The sequence below is a fragment of the Lynx canadensis genome, chromosome D2, assembly GCF_007474595.2.
Source record: "Lynx canadensis isolate LIC74 chromosome D2, mLynCan4.pri.v2, whole genome shotgun sequence".
In the NCBI taxonomy this organism is placed as follows: Eukaryota; Metazoa; Chordata; class Mammalia; order Carnivora; family Felidae; genus Lynx; species Lynx canadensis.
The window spans coordinates 48,168,254-48,188,509 of NC_044313.2; the positions used below are offsets into that span (position 1 = coordinate 48,168,254).

At 54.9% G+C, this 20,256-nt stretch overlaps 1 protein-coding gene across 1 annotated transcript in view; it reads left to right on the forward strand.

The window, feature by feature from the left end:
- The first annotated feature begins 1,506 nt into the window (after positions 1–1,506).
- The window catches only part of ZCCHC24 (zinc finger CCHC-type containing 24), a 63,962-nt gene continuing 45,212 nt past the window's right edge, over positions 1,507–20,256 (forward strand). The window contains 2 exon segments of the mRNA XM_030334431.1: positions 1,507–1,752; positions 13,609–13,809. Of these exon segments, the coding sequence (XP_030190291.1) occupies positions 1,507–1,752; positions 13,609–13,809 (447 nt within the window).

The following is a 20,256-nucleotide window of genomic DNA, read 5'->3' on the forward strand; positions in this document are numbered from 1 at the left end:
TAGGACGGTTACGGTCCTCATTTTACAGAAGAGAAAATAGGCTTGCTCGCAGAGGTTAGGTGCCATACCGAGGTTACTGAGCTGGAGGGTGGCCAACCTGACACTTGAACGCCGGGGCGGAACGGCTCCAGAGCTAAGGGGTGAGGTGGGAGAGGTGACTCGGTCCCCTCCAGGCGCCTAGCCGCCAGGTTCCTGGCGATGGCACAGCGCAGGCGCCGGATGACTACCCCAGACTGAGAGGGTGAAGGCCCCGGGGTTTTGGGCTGTGTCAGGCGGAGGATCCCCCAGGCATACTCGGAATAGTTGGGTCACCCTGGACCGTGGGTGACAGTCGTCTTCCCGAGCTCCCCCAGCCCCATCTGGGGTCCTGGCGGCCCGCCGAAGCAACGGGTTGGGCTGGGGCCGGGGGGTCGGGGCGGAGGAAAAGGCCGGCCCAGAGCAGAAATAGGAGAAGGGAGAGGGGGAGGGGGGAACGCGAGGGAAGGAGGCGGGGAGTCCTTCCTGGGGCAGGAACCCGGGCCCCCCTAGGCGGAGCTGGCCCGCAAAGCGATTCCGCAGATGGAAGGAATTAAGTGGGAGGGGGAGGGTCCTACGGTGATAGCGAGGGGCGGGGGGGGGGGGGGGGGGCGGGAGCCGTGTGTGTGTGTGTGTGTGTGTGTGTGTGTGTGTGCGCGCGCGCGTGTCTGGGAGGGGAGGGGGAGAAGACAAACACATCAGACTAGACGGAAATAGAAAAGACGACACACACACCACACACACACTTGGACAAACAGAACCACAGAAAAAGACGACGAGCCAGACAGAGACTGGGGCACAGGAGGTATTCGTCCGAGAGAGAGCGGAGACAGTAAGAGAAAGGAAGGAAAAAAGGACAGGAGAAACGAGTAAAAATGAAGTAATCGCAGAGGATTTGGAAAGAACGAGAGACCAAAGAGCGCAGAGCAGAGCGAGAGCAGATTGATTAGGCCGGGGCTGCCCTGAGCTCCCGAAGGCTCGGGGAGCCGGGCGGGGTGGGGCCTGGGAGGGCACCGCCCACGGGCGGGCCAGCAGAATACTGCAAACGCAGGGGTGCCTTATTTCCCCCCTCGCGCTGCCCCACTACTCCATATTCAATGAGGCGGCCAATGGAAGGCGAGGACGGTGCAGAAAGGGCGGGGCCTCCGTGGACCCCACCTCGGGAGCGGCCGCCAGAGGGGTCAGCACTGAGGCAGATAGCGGATCGCGGGGCGGGGCGGGGCGGGCGGCGCGGAGGGGGCGGGCCCAAAAGTTTCCTGCCCAACTTTCGCTGCCTCCTTCCTCCGCCCGCGCGCGCTGCGGCCGCAGTCGGGGGGAGGCGGCGGCGGCGGCGGCGGCTGCGGGCAGCGCGCTGGGCGCACGGCACTGGGCGATCGCCGTCGGGGCTCGGGCGGTGGGCAGTGGGCGCAGGCTCCCCGGTGCCCGCCCCTCCGCTGCGGAGGGGGGGGCGCGAGCGGGCGCCCGGGGAGGGGCCGGCACCGCCGCCGCAAAATGAGCCTGCTGTCGGCCATCGACACGAGCGCCGCTTCGGTGTACCAACCCGCCCAGCTGCTCAACTGGGTCTACCTGTCGCTGCAGGACACGCACCAGGCGAGTGCCTTCGATGCCTTCCGGCCGGAGCCGCCCGCCGGCGCCGCGCCCCCTGAGCTGGCCTTCGGGAAGGGCCGCCCGGAGCAGCTGGGCTCGCCCCTGCACTCCAGCTATCTCAACAGCTTCTTCCAGCTGCAGCGCGGAGAGGTGGGTGCCCCCGCGCGCCCCCGCCCTCCGTCGACCGCGCGGGGCCTTTTCCTATCCGCCCCGCTCTTCCTGGCCTGGCCCGGCCCGGCTCCGTATTGCCCGGCCCTGCTTGGCTTGGCTTCGCTCAGCTCTGCCAAACTCGCCGCCCGATGTCCCCGGGGCGCCGGGAGCGCGTCACCTCCCGGCTGAGCCCGGCTCGGAGCAGCTCAGGCGCGGGCGGGGCCCTCTTGCCCCCTCTCCCAGCCTGGAGCGCCCTGCTCAAAGGGGCCCGGGGGGAGTCCCGGCTGGGCGGGGGGCTCCGGATTCTCTCCAGACAGCCGGGGCGCGGCCAGGGCGGAGAGCCCCTTCCAAGTGTCCTTCCCACGCCCAACCCCACCCCCCTCTTGGCCACCGCTTGCTGGGACCGGGAGTGCAGATTCTGCTCAGAGCTCCTCGGCAGGGGCCTAAAATCTTGTCCTCCGCCGACCTCGGTGGTGGCCGACCCAAGGGGCACCCTGGAGAGCAGGGCTTTTCCTGCTGTTCTTACGCAGGGACCCCCAGATACATCCTCCGGCTGCTTGCCCTCCCCCAGCCACATAGGAAGTGGTTTTTGAGGGCTTGACCCCACAGACTGCGCTGTCCCCCGCCCTCCCAGCCTGGAAGGAAATGAAAGGGAAATCCTCTTGAGCTCTTGGAGGGGGGCTAGCCAGGGGGAGAGGTTTCAGCTGCCCAGTGCCTTCTCCAGAAACCTGGGACGGCTGCTTTGCAAAGTCTGCCTGTTGGGGGATTCAGTTACAAAGTGGAAGGGGCAGGGCATCTTCCCCAGCCAGATAAATACACAGATTGCCAGGACCTCCGAGCCTCTTTTCAGGGGTCATTTCCAGAGCTTTCCTAGATACCCCTCCTCTGTCTCTTCAGCTGGGTTCCTCCTCCTCCCCCAGTCCCATTTACTCATACCTCTTTTGGGAATTGCAGATACCCTTCTGTGGCCTTCACTCATCCTTCTTCTGGAAGCTCTCCCTGCAAAAGTGCAGGGGGGAAGGGGTGGAGGAGAGGACACACTTGAGGGTTCCTTTTCCTTCTAGACCCGAGCACAGCAGTTAATTTTAGGAGAGGCAGGGTTCTGAATGGGTCGGGGAGAAGGGCCTGTGTATGCGTGAGTGTGCTGGGGACAGGAGGGGGAAAGCAGAGGGTCTCCCTTTTTGGTCCCATAATGTGTTCAACTCTGTCAGTACCGACTAGGGAGGACATGGGCATATAAAACGCTGGCCTAAGGCCTAGAGGTGGGCCAATACCAGGCGAGCTGAGACGAGGATTGGTTGGCCTGTGTTGGGCCAGTTGGGCATAGTCGCGGGAGATGAGTCTGAAAAGCCAGCCCTTGGTGCCAGGCAAAAGCATTTGTATACCAGAGCTCTTTGTAAACTATAGAGCACGCTCTCCACGGGAAGAATCGTTCTTGGCTGGGAATCTGTCTTTCTCATAAGAGACCTTGTCATCTCTTCGGGGAACTGGCTTCGGTGACCAGTGACTTTGGGGTACAGTTTGTGGATGTTTCTTCAGTGCCTGGGTCTTTTTAGTTGTTATTTTGCCAGACATTTGTTGAGTGATGTGTGGGGCCTTTAGGAATCAGGAACAGGCCAGTGGGGGCCCCAGATTAGAAGACAGATGAGATGATACAATTTGAAAGGTAGGTGATTTCATGGGGGTGCTGTGGAAATCCCAAGGGAGAAGGGTGATCATGACCCACATGACCATGACCTCTCGCCTCTCACAGGTCAAGTGGGGGTCCCCAATCGGCCTTGAGAGGCCTCCCTCTGTTCCTACCATTGGTGGCTTTCTTCCCCAAATGTGGGTCCCTGCTGAGAGGCCTGGGAGTTTGGGGGCCATCCAGAGTCTCTTGCAGGAGTAGGACATTTCTCTTGGAAATGTCTGACATCCAGGATCCCAGCTGGATCTCAGTGAAACCCGTCTCCAGTCACTTCACTACCACTCACCTCGGGTTCCCCGTGAAGCGGTATATTCCTTCTCTGGGACAAGTGTAAAAGCAGCTGGTAAAAGTTATGCAGAGCAATGGTGGAAAAGAGTCTCTTATGACCTGACTTTGGGGGAACCCTCTGTCTTTCTTGGTCTGGGCCTCGGTTTACCCATCCATTGAATTTAGTCTCTGCTGTCCCTTGGGGTGGTCTACGTGGGATTTGAGAGAGATGCAAATAGACAGGTCAGAGGGGCTTCTCCTACACTCACAGGCCAGTGGCTTCCTTGGAGGGGCTAGAGGTCTGTGCCTGCTGACTTCCGGAAGGCTTTCTTGGCTTCAGACTCACTCATTCTCACCCCTCACCCGCTTCGCCTCCTAAACCCTGTTGGAGCCCCAGCTGTGCTCCTGGGCTTTCCTGTGTCCAGGGCTTAGCCAGTGACCTAATATGGCTCCAAAATAGCAACTGGCAGAGAAGGCATGAAAAAATACCCCCCACCTGAATGCCACCAAGGGGCTGGTTGGAGAAGAAGCAAATCATGGGCAGGCCAGAGGGGACTCTATGAAGGGACCCAGGGACTCAGGAGCATCGCCATTCTGTGCAAGGCCTGGCAGGCCTGGTGGCAGTGCCTGCGGATGTGACTTGCATGCTGACCGCTGACCACAGCCTGTCTGCACCAGTCCCTGTGCCAAGAGCCCACCCCCTCCTGCACCACCCCCAGGCTGCTCCCACCACAATAGCAAAACACCATGAATGCAGCTGGGATTTGGGCGGGGGGGTTGAGGACATGGGGGCACAGAAGCCCATTGTGCCCCTGGAACCTCAGCTCTGGAAGCTGAAGATAAGCCAAGGGTTCTGAGTGGAACAGTGGCCCTGGGAGCAGAGAGAGATGGCAGAGTTCATGTACAAGTCCAGGAGCGGGCACCAGGAGGTGACCTGGGCGCTGGTGGGGGCTCTTCAGCTTCTCAGCTTGTGGTAAGGATGCCAGGCCAAAGCAGGCACAGGCACTTTGGGGCAGTTTTTTAAAAAGGCCTCGGTCTAGAGTCTGGGCCCTGTGCCCTTTGGTTCCAACCCCTGATCTTTAGCAACAACTATATGTCTTTGGAGGGAGACTCCTGAGGCTCCTGGCTGAGCCCCTCCTCTCTTACCCGAGGAAGGAGGGCTGTTCGTAGAGGGAGTGGGGGTTGGGTGGCGTGGGGAGATCTTCCCTGCCAAGTTTAGCCTGGAATTTAAATTCACAGCAGTGTGGGGGCTGTGGGACTCCACCTCCAGAAATGGGGAGGTACCCCTCCTTGCTGAGCATTAGCTCTTGGGCCCCTCAGAGGGATGTCCAGAACCCCTCCTGGGTAGTCCCTGTACCCCCTCAAGAGGAGATCTAGCTGTCCCCCTCCAGGTCAGAATCCTAGAGTGGCCATTATTTTTCCCTCTTCCTCCAGGGAGAGATAGATGTGGCCCTACAGTCAAACGATGGTTTGTGGAGGCCAGGGGCAGGGCTTTGGGGTCAAATACGTTTGGAAAGCAGAGCGGCCTGTCCTTCCCTTGGAGACGCACAGTGTCCCCCAGCACCATGAAGGCGCTGAGAAAGCCCCGTGGTGTGAAACTTGTTCACTTTCCTTCAACCCAACAGTTCCATCACTATCTGACCAGAGAATGCTTTCGGCCTAGAACCTTTGATAGCGTTTTTCTGAACACCTCCCGGCCCAGGGACTGCTCTGTTGAAGGACATCTCTTCCAACCCTTAGGAGGTTTTGGCTGTTAACCCACGCCCTCCTCCTACCCCCACCTCGGGTCCCGGCACTAACTTCTGTGGCACCAGAGATCCCCCCCTCCCCCTTCACTGCCCTGGTCTGTCCACTGGAGTTTGGAGATCAGCAGTAATGCTATCACAAGACTCTGTGGACAGGGCTTCAGCCCTTCTGCAGACAGGGCTGGCTGTTAGACCCTCAGAGGAGCACCTAAGGTGTCCTGCTTTAAAGGGCCCCCAGGTCTTGACAGTCTTCTGAAGGTTTTGTGTGTCACCTGTGCTGCCCTGGCAAAGCCACATATCTGTGTGAGGATGGAGTTTGTCTCAGTGGAACTGAGAGTGGGCTTCTGGAGCTGCTCTTGGTTCCTAGCAACGTTTGTGGCCTTTGTGTGCGTGTGGTGGGGGGAGGGGGCAGCACCAAGTCCTGGGAGGAGCTCTGACTCAGGCAAGGAGGACCGTCATCCGAGGGCCTGTAGGCTGAGGTGGCCTGGCCCTCCCTCCATCAAATTGAGTTGACTAGGCAGGCCTGGACTCAGAGGGGAGGCCACACCTTGTGGACCTTCTGAGTCAGGTGGGAGGGAGGAAAGCAGGCAGGATTAGTAATTTGTAATTAGCAGAGGCAGAGGGCCAGGCCCTGTCAGCACCGAAAGGGGGGCCTTGAGGGGAAGATGGTCTCGAGTAGCCATCCCTTACTCTTGGGGAGTGCTTTTTTCTTGGCATCTCTTTTTTTCATAGCTCCCATTTTACAGGAGAGAAAACAGGCCTGGAGAGTCACCCAGCATGTCAGTGGCAGAGCTGTGTCTGGAACTCTTCCATGCTCCAGCTACAATTGTCCCTTGTGGCTCATCCTGCTGGCTGTCACCTCGATCATTCTCTGGGCCCCAGTGCAGGGCGGCCAGTCTCCAGAGGCGTTCTGTCAAGCCGCAGGGCCTCTGATATTCTGTCCCTGATCCCGAACCTTTTGAGCAGTGGTAGGCGTTGGTCACGGGTACCAGGTTTCCTGCTGTGTCCCTGCTCCAGCCGCTCCCCAGAAACCAAGCACGGGGCTCCCTGAAGCCATGACGGAAGTCCAAGGGAGCCCTGGCTCGCGAGAGTCAGACGATGGGCACGGAGCATTTGGCAACACTTTTGTCTCATATCATAGCCTGTGTGCAGTGTCCCCCTTGTCCAGGTGGGGAAAAGGCTCTCCAACAGGAGGATGATACCATCAGGGGATCAGTGACAGCACCAGGGCCCCAGCTCAGGTCTCAGGAGGCTTGATCTGCGCTGTGTATATGTGGGCGTGGGTGTGGTGGTGTATAATCTTTTATTCTGTCCTCCTCTGGCCATGCCGGGAAGCTTAGTGCAGACGCTAAGCTTTGCCCTGGGTCTTGCCTGCCCTCAACACCTTGGCAGATTCCAACTTCTTTCTGGTGCACGTGGCTGCCCCTTCTCCGAGAGGCTTTCCCCAGCTGCCACGGGGCGCACACCTCCCTCTGGCTTCTGTGGCCCGTGGCAGACACGCCGTGCGTGCTTCCGGGGAGGCGTGTCATGACCATTGCTATTGCTGAGGGACCTACTCTGTACTTGCGTGTGTCTGGACAGCTACGTCGTCAGCACGCTTCTCGAACCTGTAAGTCCTAGCAGCCGATGCTCAGGCAGCGCCTGGGACTTACTAGGTGCTCGGTCACTGAGTGGATGGGTGGATGGATGATTTGCATTGCACTGACTCCCCCTCTCTTCCCTCTCTAGACCTGTGACGATGTGCATCCCCGTACCTCATCTCCTGTTCCACCTTACGGGGGAAATGTTTATGGATTTTGCTTGATTACTTGGAAAGAGCTGACTTGGGAGATAGTAAAGCCCTGTCGCTAGAGGTGTCCGAGCAGAAACTTAGGTGTGCTCATGGTTCTTTGCCTTCTGTGGTAGTGGATCTCTTCGAGAATCGGAGACAGCGCGAGCTCTTCTCCGAGGCACGAGTGCCCAGAGCACAGGCATGCGGGCACACACAGACACGCGCCCTTGCGTGTGATTTCAAGGAGATCATGGCACCCACGTGCCGACAATAGATCTCAGATCAAGGCCCCCTTCTATAGAGGCTGCAAGCCTCGGTGGTACTCCCAGACTGGCTAAATACTAGGGTGCCTTTCAGTCCTTAGGTTGTCAAATGCATGCTTTCTGTGCTCATTCCACGAGTGCGTTCTAGAAGTGAGAGACAGCTGGTCCCCAGTGCTTACGCTCTGGCTGCACAGAGTGCCTATGGCTGCAGAATGGGAGCACCTCTGAGGTGAGCGGTGACCTGGGCGAGAGCAGGAGGGACCGGATGGGGAGGGAGGGTCTTCCTGGGTCCTTTCAGCGGAGCCCTGCTGCCACTGTGCTCCTCCCTCTCCAGGTCCTTTCCCCGTTTCTCTCTCCCCACTCGCCCTGCCAAAAAGAGCATGGACTGTTTCCTTAAGTGAGAATCTTTCACTGAGCTCTGGCTGTGGACAGGGATTGTGTTTTGCACGCGTGGGTGAATGGGCCTCCGGGAGGCCGTGGCGCCCTGGGGGTTTCTGGGTGAGGGGTTGCTGCTCTGGCATGGCTAGGCCTGCCACCTTCTTGGCCCACAGGTCAGCTTCGGACCTTGGAAACAGGAGCAGGTCTGGGCTCTCACCATACCCGAGAAATCTTTAGTCAACATGTGAATTCACTCTCCATTGGCCAAGTCCCCATCCTATCAACAGGTTGTCTCCTCTCCCTGTTCGTGTGGGACTCTGGGGGCGAGAGCCCCAGACAGACCCTGGGGGAGAAGAAGTGCGGATCCCCTTGGAGAAGGGGCGGAGTCACTTGTGAAATGAGTGGTTTCTTGTGTTAAAGACAGGGGTGTGAATGTGTACGTGGATACGCGTGTTTTCATGCACGTATCTGTGTGTATGGAAGCAGGGGATAGGGGTGGCTTTTGGGGATAAGAAAGCAGTTGTCTCGCTGTTGAAAGAACCCCCACAGAGCTGGGGATTAGGATCAGAGAGTCCCCCCACTTCGGGGCCATCTCTGGCCTGGGAGGGGCAGGACTTCCTCGGATGTTCCCCTTCTCATTGCCTCGCCCTTGCCCATCGCTGCGTTGTTTTCTGTGGGCATTCCTTCTAGGCTGCCTTTGGAAGCTTCTATGCACTTTCCCTGACTCCTGTTTGCCCCCCTCCTGCTAGGCCCTCTTACTGTCCTGGGGGCTGGGAGTGGGGAGTCAGCCCTGGAAATCCTTGCCTCCACTCCCGCAGAACCCCCAGCCTGAGGACCTAGACCCCTCACGTAGCCCAGAAAAGCTGGTGTCTCATCTTGCCAGGGCCAAGAGGCTTGACAGTACGATGTCACAGGCCCAAGGAGAGTGGTCCACACCTGTTCTTTTCCTCTGGCTCTCCTTAACGTAGGAGAAGTTAAGCCTTGGAGGCCATGTGGGAGCCGAAATATAACAGGCCAACTGATGTGGGTGTGAATCTCCCCTTAGCCACATGGTGGCTGTTTTACCTTGAGCAAGTTACGCAGCCTCTCTGAGCCTCAGTGTCCAGCTCCGTAAAACGGAGCCAAAAATGCCCATCCAAATGGTGTTCTTGCAGGTATAAGAAAACCAAGAAAGGGAAAGGATCCAGCCGAGTGTACGAAACAAGCAGGATCAGAATAGATTTCAGCATCTTCCCCTCTGTTTTTCTGCAACAGCCATGCCAGAGCCTTGGGGAAGTTCTAGCAATGGGCAGAAGCTGGATGCTCTATCCCCCAGATATGGTGTGAAAACCCCACCCTACCTGCTGGCTGCTGGGAGGAGGGGGGAGGGCAAGGTGGTCTCTTCCTCCAGGATGGTGATCTGGGCCCAGAGGCTTCCACTCAGCACAGTAGTGGGGCTTCCCTCAACCAGTGCCCTGAGCAGCTTAATCTGGGGTGAGAGTGTCTTTCACTTTGTCCATGGCAACTTGGACACCCCAACCTATATCTCTAAGGTGTTAGGACATCCGTTACCTCGTCTGTCAAGTGGGGCCCCCTGGCCCTTCAGCGCCTGTGATTATCTGCACCCAGGACAGTTGTAGGTATGAGCAGCGGCAGGAACAGTCTGGAATCTGGGGTGATGGGACGTTGCAGAATCTTTGCCTTTGGATATGCCCAGCCTCGCGGGGAAGCGAAGAGACTTACTGCGTGAAGAGATTAGAGAGGGACCTCAGCGCTCCTTCAGCCAAGGGCAGCTGAGTCATGGGGTGATCCCCACCAGGCCTAGTCCTGACAGACAGGGCTACGGCCGGGAGTCCAGGAGGCCCTCGGAGGAGGCAGGGCGTCTCTCAGGAGCACCTCAGTCTGTGCTTTTCACACTGTCCCGTGGAGCCCAAGGCCTGAGTAGGAGGAGGGGGTGGGTTCAGGGCCACACCATTAAAGTTATAACCAGATTGGGAGCCAGGTCCTGGAGGAGGTTTGGATGGACACAGACAGGGCATCCCGGGGGTGGGGATAGTAAGTGCAGAACTAGAGGGGGGACAGCGGATGCCCCGTGGGACACTGGGGCTGTTTGGGAGTTAGGGGCTGACTGACGAGGGGCTGCTCCTGCCGGGCCTTGCCCTCCAGCTCCAGGCAGCAGGACTCGGAACAGGTGGGCCCACGGCGACTGAGTGCCGTCTGTGTGCGGGCTCCGGGGGTGTCTTTCAGTAGCTGGTGTCTGGACCTTAAGGAAGTAGGACTGCGGGGATCACCAGTTTTGCCCGCCTTCCCTGTTCCATGTTGCATTTTACAGACGGGAAGCCCAAGAGGCCAGGCCTCGCTCCGCAGCCGGAGGGGAGGGGACACCGCGTGTCCTGGCCTCTGCTCCATCCAGTCGCCATAGGCTGTGGAAGAGGCAACTCGCCTTTCACCTCCACGGCCCCAGCTCCTTGGGTCTTTGGAGAGGAAACAGGTTGCAGCCTCACCCGCCCTTTCAGCCAGCCGGCAAGCAGGACTCCTGGCCCTCAGGCCTGGCTGTGTGCCCTCGCCTGTGCCCCTGGGCCTCTCTGGGCCTCAGTTTCTCCGTCTGGAACACGAGAGTGGCCAAGTCAGCTGCCTGCTCTGTCCTTTCAGCTCTCAGGTGGTGTCATCTTGAACCGGGGCTGGGGGAAGGGAGCTGGAGCAGCCAGGAGGGCCAGGCCAGGGCACACTAGGGGTGAGAGAGGCTGTGAGGAGCTCTGACCTCGCTTCTCTGACCTGGAGCTGCCGGCGCGACACGAGCTGTGAGCGCCTGAGCTGGTGGGTGGGGGCGTCAAGCTGCCAGGGACGGGACAGGCTGCTCAGAGGCCTCTGGCTGCCCGGGAACACCCGCGGGGTCACCCGTGGGCAGGACGGTGTGGCCACAAACGGGGGAGAGGCTGTTCAGGGTGTAATTAATGTACTTTCTGGCACCCACCAAACTTCCCCTTCCTCTGGACAGTCTGCTACCAAAACAGTCCCGATTCCTGTGGACTAGCTTAAATCTTCTCCAGAGGGGGGGTGGCAGGGGGAGGGGAGAAGAAAGAAAAGAAGAATGGGGGGGGGGGAAACGAAGAGGGTTGTTATTTGTGAAATTGCGTTTCCCAGCCATGAGGATGAGTCACACCATTTGGAGCTTGGAGTTTCTTGTTTGGATGAACTTTTCTCTGGGAGGCTGTGGTGATGCTGTTCTCCCTCAGGCCAGTTCGGGTGGGGAGAGGCCTCGAGTCAAGCTAAGGAGAGACCTCGGTGGTTGGAAAGTCCAGGTGCTCCCAAGGCCAGGTAGGGCTGGGCCGTCTGTAGCGAACTTCCTGGGGGAGCTTATAAAAAGCAGATTTGGGCTGGGGGGAGGGGGAGCCGGAGTTAGTGTTTACTGGGGAGAGGGTTTCAGTTTGGGATGGTGAAAAGGTACTCGAGTTGATGGTGGTGATTTTGCCCAATAATGGGAATGTATTTGGTGCCACTGGACTGCACACTTAAAAAATAATAAAAACGGGGACGCCTGGGTGGCCCAGTCGGTGAAGCGTCCGGCTTCGGCTCGGGTCATGATCTCATGTGGGTTCACGGGTTCAAGCCCCTCGTCGGGCTCTGTGCTGACAGCTCAGAGCCTGGAGCTCTGGATCGGATTCTGTCACTCCCTCTCTCTCTGCCCCTCCCCCCCTCTCAAAAATAAATGAACATTAAAAAATTTTTAAAAATAATAATTAAAACGGTTGGCTTTCTGTAACGTAGATCTTAACCACAATAAAACGGTGTAGATTCCAGGCCCTTGGTCCCAGGTGACTGCCTTGGTAGGTCCGAGGTGGGGCCCGGTACTCCGTATTTGTTAAAAGTTTCTCGAGTCATGCAACACACGTTTGGACATACTCATCTAATCTGTAAAATGGGGACAGTGACTCATGGGATTGTGCTGAGCACCAGCTATCTTAATACGTGTAAAGTTTCCAGTACCTGGGACATTGTAAGCGCTCAGTAGATGTGACTGGTATCATCTAATCCCCTTGCCACTGGACCCCTCCCCGCACCCCTTAAGATTGCTCAGAATTGGCTCGCGCACCTCCGGGGATGGTGGGGGGGGGGGCTCTGCCTCTCAGGATGAACCACTCTGTCTTGGCTCATCTGAGAGCTGGAGAACCACCCTCACACTGAATGCAAGTTTGCGTGGTATCGTCCACCGGTCCTGGGTAGCACTGGAGCAGAGGTGGTCATCAGGAGCCTTTGAGGTCCGTGCTCAGGCACCATAGGCTGATGGCGTGTTTAGTCGCGCTGCCCTGGATGTGGTGTCTGTGTCATTTTTCCCCCCAGGCTCCAGCGTAAACCTACACGAGAGGGAACAGAGGCCCAGAGAGGGAAAGGGCTGGCCTCAGTCCACATAGCAGGGTGTCCAGGGAGGCAAGAAGAGTGGTGGCCCCTAGATGGCGAGGGCTGTGTTCTCTAGGAGTGGGGGAGGGGGGGTGCCAGACCCCCAGAGACAGACCCAGTAGGGGGGCTGAGGTAAACGCAGCGTGTGAGGAGTGACGGCTGTCCTGGTTGCGGGGAGGGGTGCCTGATCCCCTGGGGCCTGCGTTCAGCTCATCTCCTTCCCTGCCCACACTGAGGCAACACAGAAAGGACTGTCCCCACTCTGGGCCCACATCTGCCCCGTCTTTGTAAGGGAGCCTGAGGCAACTTCCTCTCAGGGGCTCTCCTCCCCTGGCAGCCTGGGGACTTCTAGGAACAAGGCTGTCTTCCTATTAGATCCAAGGCTCCCCGAGGTCTGTAGTTCATTCCTGAGCTCCTGATACCTGAGCTGGGGGTCAGGGGATGCCCAGCCCCATGCCCAGGTTTGTCATTGACCCTCCCGGGGAAGCTGCCTCCTTCCAGCCTCAGCCTTGCCTCGGGAAGGGGGTACCGTGGCTGTTCCCTGCCAGCCTCACCACAGGCCCTACCTTTGCTAAATTCCAGTGTGCCTGGCTGCCTAGAGCCCGTGACTCCTATAAATAGAGGCTGTATACACCAGGAGGGGGGCCTGGGCCGTGTCCTGCTTTGAAGCCAGGCAAGACATCTGGTTCCTGTCAGCTGGAGGTGGGAGAAGTGGGCCACTTCCTCCTGGGCTCCCAGAGGGCGGGCCTGGGCCGGCCCGAGGGCTCCCCGGACGCAGTCTGCACAGGCCTCGTGCCACAGGAGACCAGGCAGAGCGCTGAACCTCAGTCTTCTCTTCTGTACAATGGAAACAATGCTGTAAGCTGGTGCTCCACTTTCCTGTAAGAAGGGGATACTGAGTCAGCTCAGAGATAAGTGATTTGTCTAAAGTTACGCCACCAGGAAGTGGCAAAGCCCCAAATCTAACAGGTTGCCCTCTGCTACGCCTTCTTACCTCCTGGCAGTGTGTAAAAGAACTAACTCTAATCGTCGTTACCGTCAGCAGCATGGACTCAGGGGTTCCTAAGCGCCAGGTGGGAGAGAAAGTGCTTTACATCTGTGGCCTCGTGTTAGCCTCACAGAAACCCTGGGAGGTACCTATCATTATTCCTGTTTTCCAGACAGGGCCACTGAGGCCCCGAGTGGTTAACTGGCTTGCCCACGGAACTCAGGCTCCAGGCGGCCAGAGCCCAGGGGCAGCTAAAGAGTCAGTGTGAATTCACGAGCGTGTATGTGAGTGCACATGCCCACGGAAATTCCCCCCGAGGCCACGGCTGCAAACGAGTGTGCCCAGGCCTTGGGAGCCCTCACAGCCTCTGTCCCCCACAGGCTCTGAGCAGCAGTGTGTACAAGAGCGCCTCGCCCTATGGCTCCCTCAACAACATCGCCGATGGCCTCAGCTCCCTCACCGAGCACTTCTCTGACCTGACCCTCACCTCTGAGACCCGCAAGCCCAGCAAGCGGCCCCCACCCAACTACCTGTGTCACCTGTGCTTCAACAAAGGACACTACATCAAGGACTGCCCCCAGGTAAGGCGCCCAGCTTCTGTGGGTAGAACAGTGCCCCACCCCCCACCCGGAGCCCCCTTCCACGAACCAGTGGCCACGCGGGCCTCTGGTCTCCCACCTTTTTGTCCCCTCTGGTATGTCTGAGGCAGGGCTGGCTGGTGTGGATGGGACAGAGCCCCAGCTTGAGCCTGCACCATCTAGCGAGCAATCTGGGTAAAGGGCCCCCAGATGAGGTTCTGGGCCTTCACGTCCCCAGTCTTCCTGCCAGGGTGGGTCCTGTTACAGTGGGGCAGGAGCGGGGCCAGCTGCCTCCTCGCAGCTCTCCCGAGAGAGACCCCCATCTCCTCACACTCACAGGGAAGGAATGCGGGCTCTGGGCCAGGAATCCAGATGTGCACCCCCTCCCCCCGACCCCACCTCTCCCGTCCTCTGTGGCAGTTTTCCTCAGTCTCTTGCCTGGGAGCGGGGAGCTGAGAGGGCCTTGCCCCCGGCTCTGTGCCCCCCAGGGTAGGCCTGGGTGAAGGCCTCAGGCACTGCAGGCTGGGCATATCTCTCTCTCGGGGTGGGAAGGGTGCCAGGAGGTGGAGAGTGTGGGGAGCAGCCCCTGTCTCCCACTCAGTGCTTCGCTGTGACGGGGCGGGTCAGATCCCACTCACGAGACGACCTTGGACTCTCTGACCGACATGGCTTTGGCATCTTGGGGAGAGAGGTTAGCGTTGTTTTAAATACGTTACAAGATGGTCCGTGATTTTTTTTCCTATTATTTTTCGTACTTTCTAATGTTTTCATAATGTGTATTTTTACTTTAATTTTACATATGTGATGGAAATGGGATCCTGGAAACTCAGAAAATCCATGCAGTCTTACCCTCCAGATGTTGGAAGCCTGGGGAGTGGCTGGGTGGGGCTGGGTGCCTTCAGACCAGTGGGAGGCCGAGACGGGCTTGTTGCTTCCTCCTCTTCTCAGAAACAGCCGTGCCCCACGTTAGGTCCTTGCTACGCAAAGTGTGGCCAGGCATAGCCACATCAGTGTCGCCTGGGAGCTTGTTAGAAATGCAGAATCTTTTTTTTTTTTTATGAAAAAATGTTTTTAATGTTTATTTTTTTTTTCAACGTTTATTTATTTTTTTGGGGGGGACAGAGAGAAACAGAGCATGAACGGGGGAGGGGCAGAGAGAGAGGGAGACACAGAATCGGAAACAGGCTCCAGGCTCTGAGCCATCAGCCCAGAGCCTGACGCGGGGCTCGAACTCACCGACCGCGAGATCGTGACCTGGCTGAAGTCAGACGCTTAACCGACTGCGCCACCCAGGCGCCCTTTAATGTTTATTTTTGAGACAGAGAGAGAGAGAGAGAGAGAGAGAGAGGCAGAGAGAGAGGGAGGCACAGAATCCGAAGCAGGCTCCAGGCTCCGGGCCGAAGTCAGACGCTCAACCGACTGAGTCACCCAGGTGCCCCCCCCACATAACTGCATTTTAGTAAAATCCCCAGTGATTTGTGGATACCAGTGATCTCCCCCTCCCCCCACCCCTGGTTAAGAGAGGCCCACCCCAGACCTTGCGGATGGGGGCCGGCCCATGACGGCTGTCCTCCAGACCCCCCTCCAATGGGCCCCGTCTGCCTCAGTGTACGCAGTAAGCCAGGGGCCCTTGGCACGAGGGGATCTCAGCAGAGGGTAAGGCCCCTACTCCCTAGAGGTTCTCTGGATGGGTCCAGGGGCAAACAGGCAGCTAAGGATCTGGTTGCTCCTCAAGGATATGCCCATGGCCCACCCGGGCAGCGGCCCCTCGTAACTTCCCCAGCTGCGCCCCTGTGAGAGCACTCTCAGTCACTCACCGTACCTCATCATCTCCTGCCTACAGCCTTTGCTCACAACTACCCGGCATGTCAGGTCTCTCATTAGCCTCATGTTACGTGATGCTTTGTGTGAGTCAGGCACTCACACAGGATCATTGAGCCAGTCAGCGGAGGAGCTGGAATTTTCACCCCGGCAGCAGGTGGCATCAGACCCCAACAGGGGTTCTTGGGCTCTAAGGAGGTGTGCCTGTGCTGAGCTGGCAGCCTGGGAAAGCTTCCAGGAGAAGGAGGGCTTGAGTGGGGTTGGCGGGTTGGTGGAAGAAGGGTGACCACTATCCAAAGGCAAGGGATGATGAGGCAGAGGTGGAGGAACGTGTGTGTGTGCACACGCGCGCGCATGCCCAACCCTCTCTCCAGAAGGCACCAGAACTCTTCTAACGAGGGGGCAGAGTGTCCCTGACCTCGGTGTCAGTGCCTCTCGATTTCCAGCACAGTGAAAAACCTGGTTCTTCCTCTATATTTCTTTATCTGGATTGCACAGTATATTCACTTAGCCCGTGCGGGGCTCTGAACTCTGCCTGCAGAAGTGGGAGTGCTGATCTTACAGTTTAGTAGGAGTACCCATTTTACAGCTGGACAAACCGAGTCTCAAAGAGGTGAAGTGCTGAGGAGAGGGCAGAATATACATGAGAACCCCAGTCTTGGGACTTCAGTGCTCTTTGCTTTCTTTTTTTTTTTTTTCAACGTTTATTTATTTTTGGGACAGAGAGAGACAGAGCATGAACGGGGGAGGGGCAGAGAGAGAGGGAGACACAGAATCGAACAGGCTCCAGGCTCCGAGCCATCAGCCCAGAGCCTGACGCGGGGCTCGAACTCACGGACCGCGAGATCGTGACCTGGCTGAAGTCGGACGCTTAACCGACTGCGCCACCCAGGCGCCCCAGTGCTCTTTGCTTTCTTGAGCATTCATTCCAACCCAGGCTGAGATGCCCAGGCCCTGTGGGGCCTCAGTTTCCCTCTTGAGCGGGTCAAGGCTCTCTTCCAGCTCCCTCTCAAACCGGATTCTATCAGAGACTCCTGCGGGCCTGAGGACCTCCCTCTACCTTTCATGAGAGTTTTATCATCTGTAAAGTGAAGCTGATGAGGACACTAACTCATAGGATTGTTGTGCAGATTCAAGGAACTAATGCATGGAAAGTGCTTAGCACAATGTCTGGCACACAGTAAGCGCTCAATAAATGTTGGTTAGCATCATTTTTTTTTTCTCTCCCTCGGGTCACAGTGGAGAGGTACCAGGTAAGGGATTTGGCAAGGTACTACGTATTTTGGCAGGCTGGAATATAATTAGATGCTTCCCATCCCTCACCTGACCACAAGCTCCAGGGGCAGGTGCTGGGCTAGATTCATCTCTCTACCGCCATGCTGGCCCGAGATATCACACACAGGTGCTCAGTACAGGTCTTCTGGAATGGCGGAATGGGTGGGCAAGGCTTTTGTCACATGGGATACTATGAGTTCAGCATATATAAAATATTTAAAAGTGGAATGGGAATGCTTGTTTTGGTAACACGCTTAGCGAGATATAATTCACATACCCTATAATTAACCCATTGAAAGTGGACAAGTCAGTAATTTTTTAGTATATTCACAGAGCCGTGCAACCATTGCCACAATCAATTATAGGATATTTATTTATTTATTTATTTATTTATTTATTTATTTTTTTATTTTTTTTTAATTTTTTTTTTCAACGTTTTTATTTTTAATTTTGGGACAGAGAGAGACAGAGCATGAACAGGCGAGGGGCAGAGAGAGAGGGAGACACAGAATCGGACACAGGCTCCAGGCTCTGAGCCATCAGCCCAGAGCCCGCCGCGGGGCTCGAACTCACGGACCGCGAGATCGTGACCTGGCTGAAGTCGGACGCTTAACCGACTGCGCCACCCAGGCGCCCCTATAGGATATTTTTTAAAAGGTCGTATTTTTTAAAGTAATCTCTACCCCTAATGTAGGGCTCAAACTCAGGAACCCAAGATCAAGAGTCACATGTTCTACCAAGTGAGCCAGCCAGGCACCCCAATTAGAGAACATTTTTTTAAAGTTTATTTATTTATTTTGAGAGAGACAGAGAGAGTTCAGGCGGGGGAGGGGCAGAGAACGAGAGGGAAACTCAAGCAGTCTCTGCTCTGTCAGCGCAGAGCCCAGGGTTCAAACTCACTAACGGTGAGATCATAACCTGAGCCGAAATCAAGAGTTGGATGTTAGCTGACTGAGCCACCCAGGTGCCCCTCTACATCATTTTTATCATCTCAAATAGAAACCTCATACTCTTTAGCTGTCACTACCTCCTGGTTCCCCAACCCCTAGCAACCAATAATCTACTTTTATCTCTAAGGATTTGCTTATGCTGGACATTTCACACAGAGAGAATCATATAATGTGTGGTTGTTTGTCACTGGATTCTTTCATTTAGCATATTGCTTTCAAGGTTCATCCATGTAATAGCATTTATCAGTTCCATGATTTGGGAAGTGTTCCATCTTGTTCTATTTTCTGGAAGAGTTTGTGAAGAATTACTATTAACTCTTCTTTAGTGTCTGGTAGAACTCACCTGTGAAGGCATCTGAACTTGGGCTTTCTCTTGTGGGCAGATTTTTAAAATTATGAATTCAGTCTTTTTTTGTGTCATAAGTCTATTTGGGTTTTCTATTTCTTCTTGAGTCAGTTTCTGTAGTTTGTTTCTTTATAGAATTTGTTTATTTCATCTAAGTTATTGAATTTACTGGCATACACTTGTTCATAATATCTCTTATAATCCTGTTCATTTCTCTAAAGTTGGTTATAATGTCCCCCTCTTTTGTTTCTGATTCATGTAATTTGAGCCTTCTCTCTCTTTTTCTGTCTTTTTTTTTTTTTTTTCTTGGTCAATCTAGCTACGTGTTTGTCAGTTATGTTAAACTTTTCAAAAGACCAACTTTTGGTTTAGTTGATTGCCTGTACTGTTTTTTCTGTTCTCTATTACATTACTTTCCCCTGTAATCTTTTAAAAAAATTGTGGTAAAATAAATACAACATAAATTTACCACCTTAACTATTTTACATGTACAATTCAGTGGCATGAAATACAGTTGACCCTTGGACAACATTGGTTTGAACTGTGTGGGTCCATTTATACATGGATTTTTTTCAGTAAAAACCATACAGTACAGTAAACGTATTTTCTCTTCCTTATGATTTTCTTAATGACAGTTTCTTTTCTCTAGCAAACTTGATTGTATACAGTATAGAATGCATGTAACATACAAAATATAGGTTGACTATGTTATTGGTAAGGCTATTTATTAGTAGTTAAGTTTGGGGAGAGTCAAGAGTTTACACATATTTGTGACTATTTTGGTGGTTGGCACCTCAGCCCCCACACTGTGCAAGGGTCACTTGTATATTCACCTGTTGGGCAACCATCACCGCCATCCATCCGTGGAACTCTCTTTATTTTGTGAAACTCTGTACCCATTAAGCAATAATCCCCCCACTTCCTTCCTTCCCCTATTCCCTGGCAACTACCATGCTACATTCTGTTCCTATGATTTGACTACTCTAGGTACCTCACATAAGTGGGATCACACTATTTGTCCTTTTGCGATTGGCTTATTTCACTTAGCATAATGTCCTCAAGGTTCAGTCATGTTGTAGCAAGTTTCAAAATTTCCTTTCTTTTAAAGGCCAAATAGTATGTGTGTGTGTGTGTGTGTGTGGTGTGTGTGTGGTGTGTAGACCACATTTTGTTTGTCTATTTATCTATCCTGGATTGCTTTCATCTTTCAGCTATTGTGAATAATGCTGCTATGAACATGGGTGTGCAAATATCTGAGTCTTTGCTTTCAATTTTTCATTCTAATTTTTATTATTTCCTTCCTTCAACTTATTTCAGGTTTAGTCTGCTCTTTGTCCAGTTTTGTAAGATGGAAAGTTAGGTTACTGATTTTACATCTTTCTTCTATTTTTTTTATTTAAAAATTTTTATTTTATTTTATTTTATTTTATTTTATTTTATTTTATTTTAGAGAGAGAGCATGAGTCGGGCAGAGAGACAGAGGGAGAGAGAGAAAGAGAATCTCGAGCAGGCTCCACACTCAGCACGGAGCCCAATGCAGGGCTCGATCCCATGCCCGGATTGTGACCTGGGCTGAAACCAATAGTTGGATGCTCAACCAAATGAGCCACCCAGGCACCCCTCTTTCTTCTATTTGTAAAATAGAAGTGCATGTGCACGTGTGAGGGGGAGGGGCAGAGAGAGAGGAGAGAGAATCACAAGCAGGCTCTGTGCTATCAGCGCAGAGCCTGATGTGGGACTGAAACTCAACGAATCATGAGATCATGACCTGAGCTGAAATTAAGAGTCAGATGCTTAACCGACTGAGCCACCCAGGAGCCCCTCTTCCGTTTTTAATATTGATTCACAGGTCCAAATTTTCCTCTGAGCTGCATCTCATAATTTTGTATGTTGTGTCTTCATTTTCATTCATCACAGAGTATTTTCTGATTTCCCTTGTGATTTCTTCTGTGACCCACTGGTCGTTTAGAAGTGTGTTGTCTAATATCCACATTATTTGCGAGTGTCTCAAGTATCTTTTAAAAATGATTTCTCGTTTTATTCCATTGTGGTTAAATA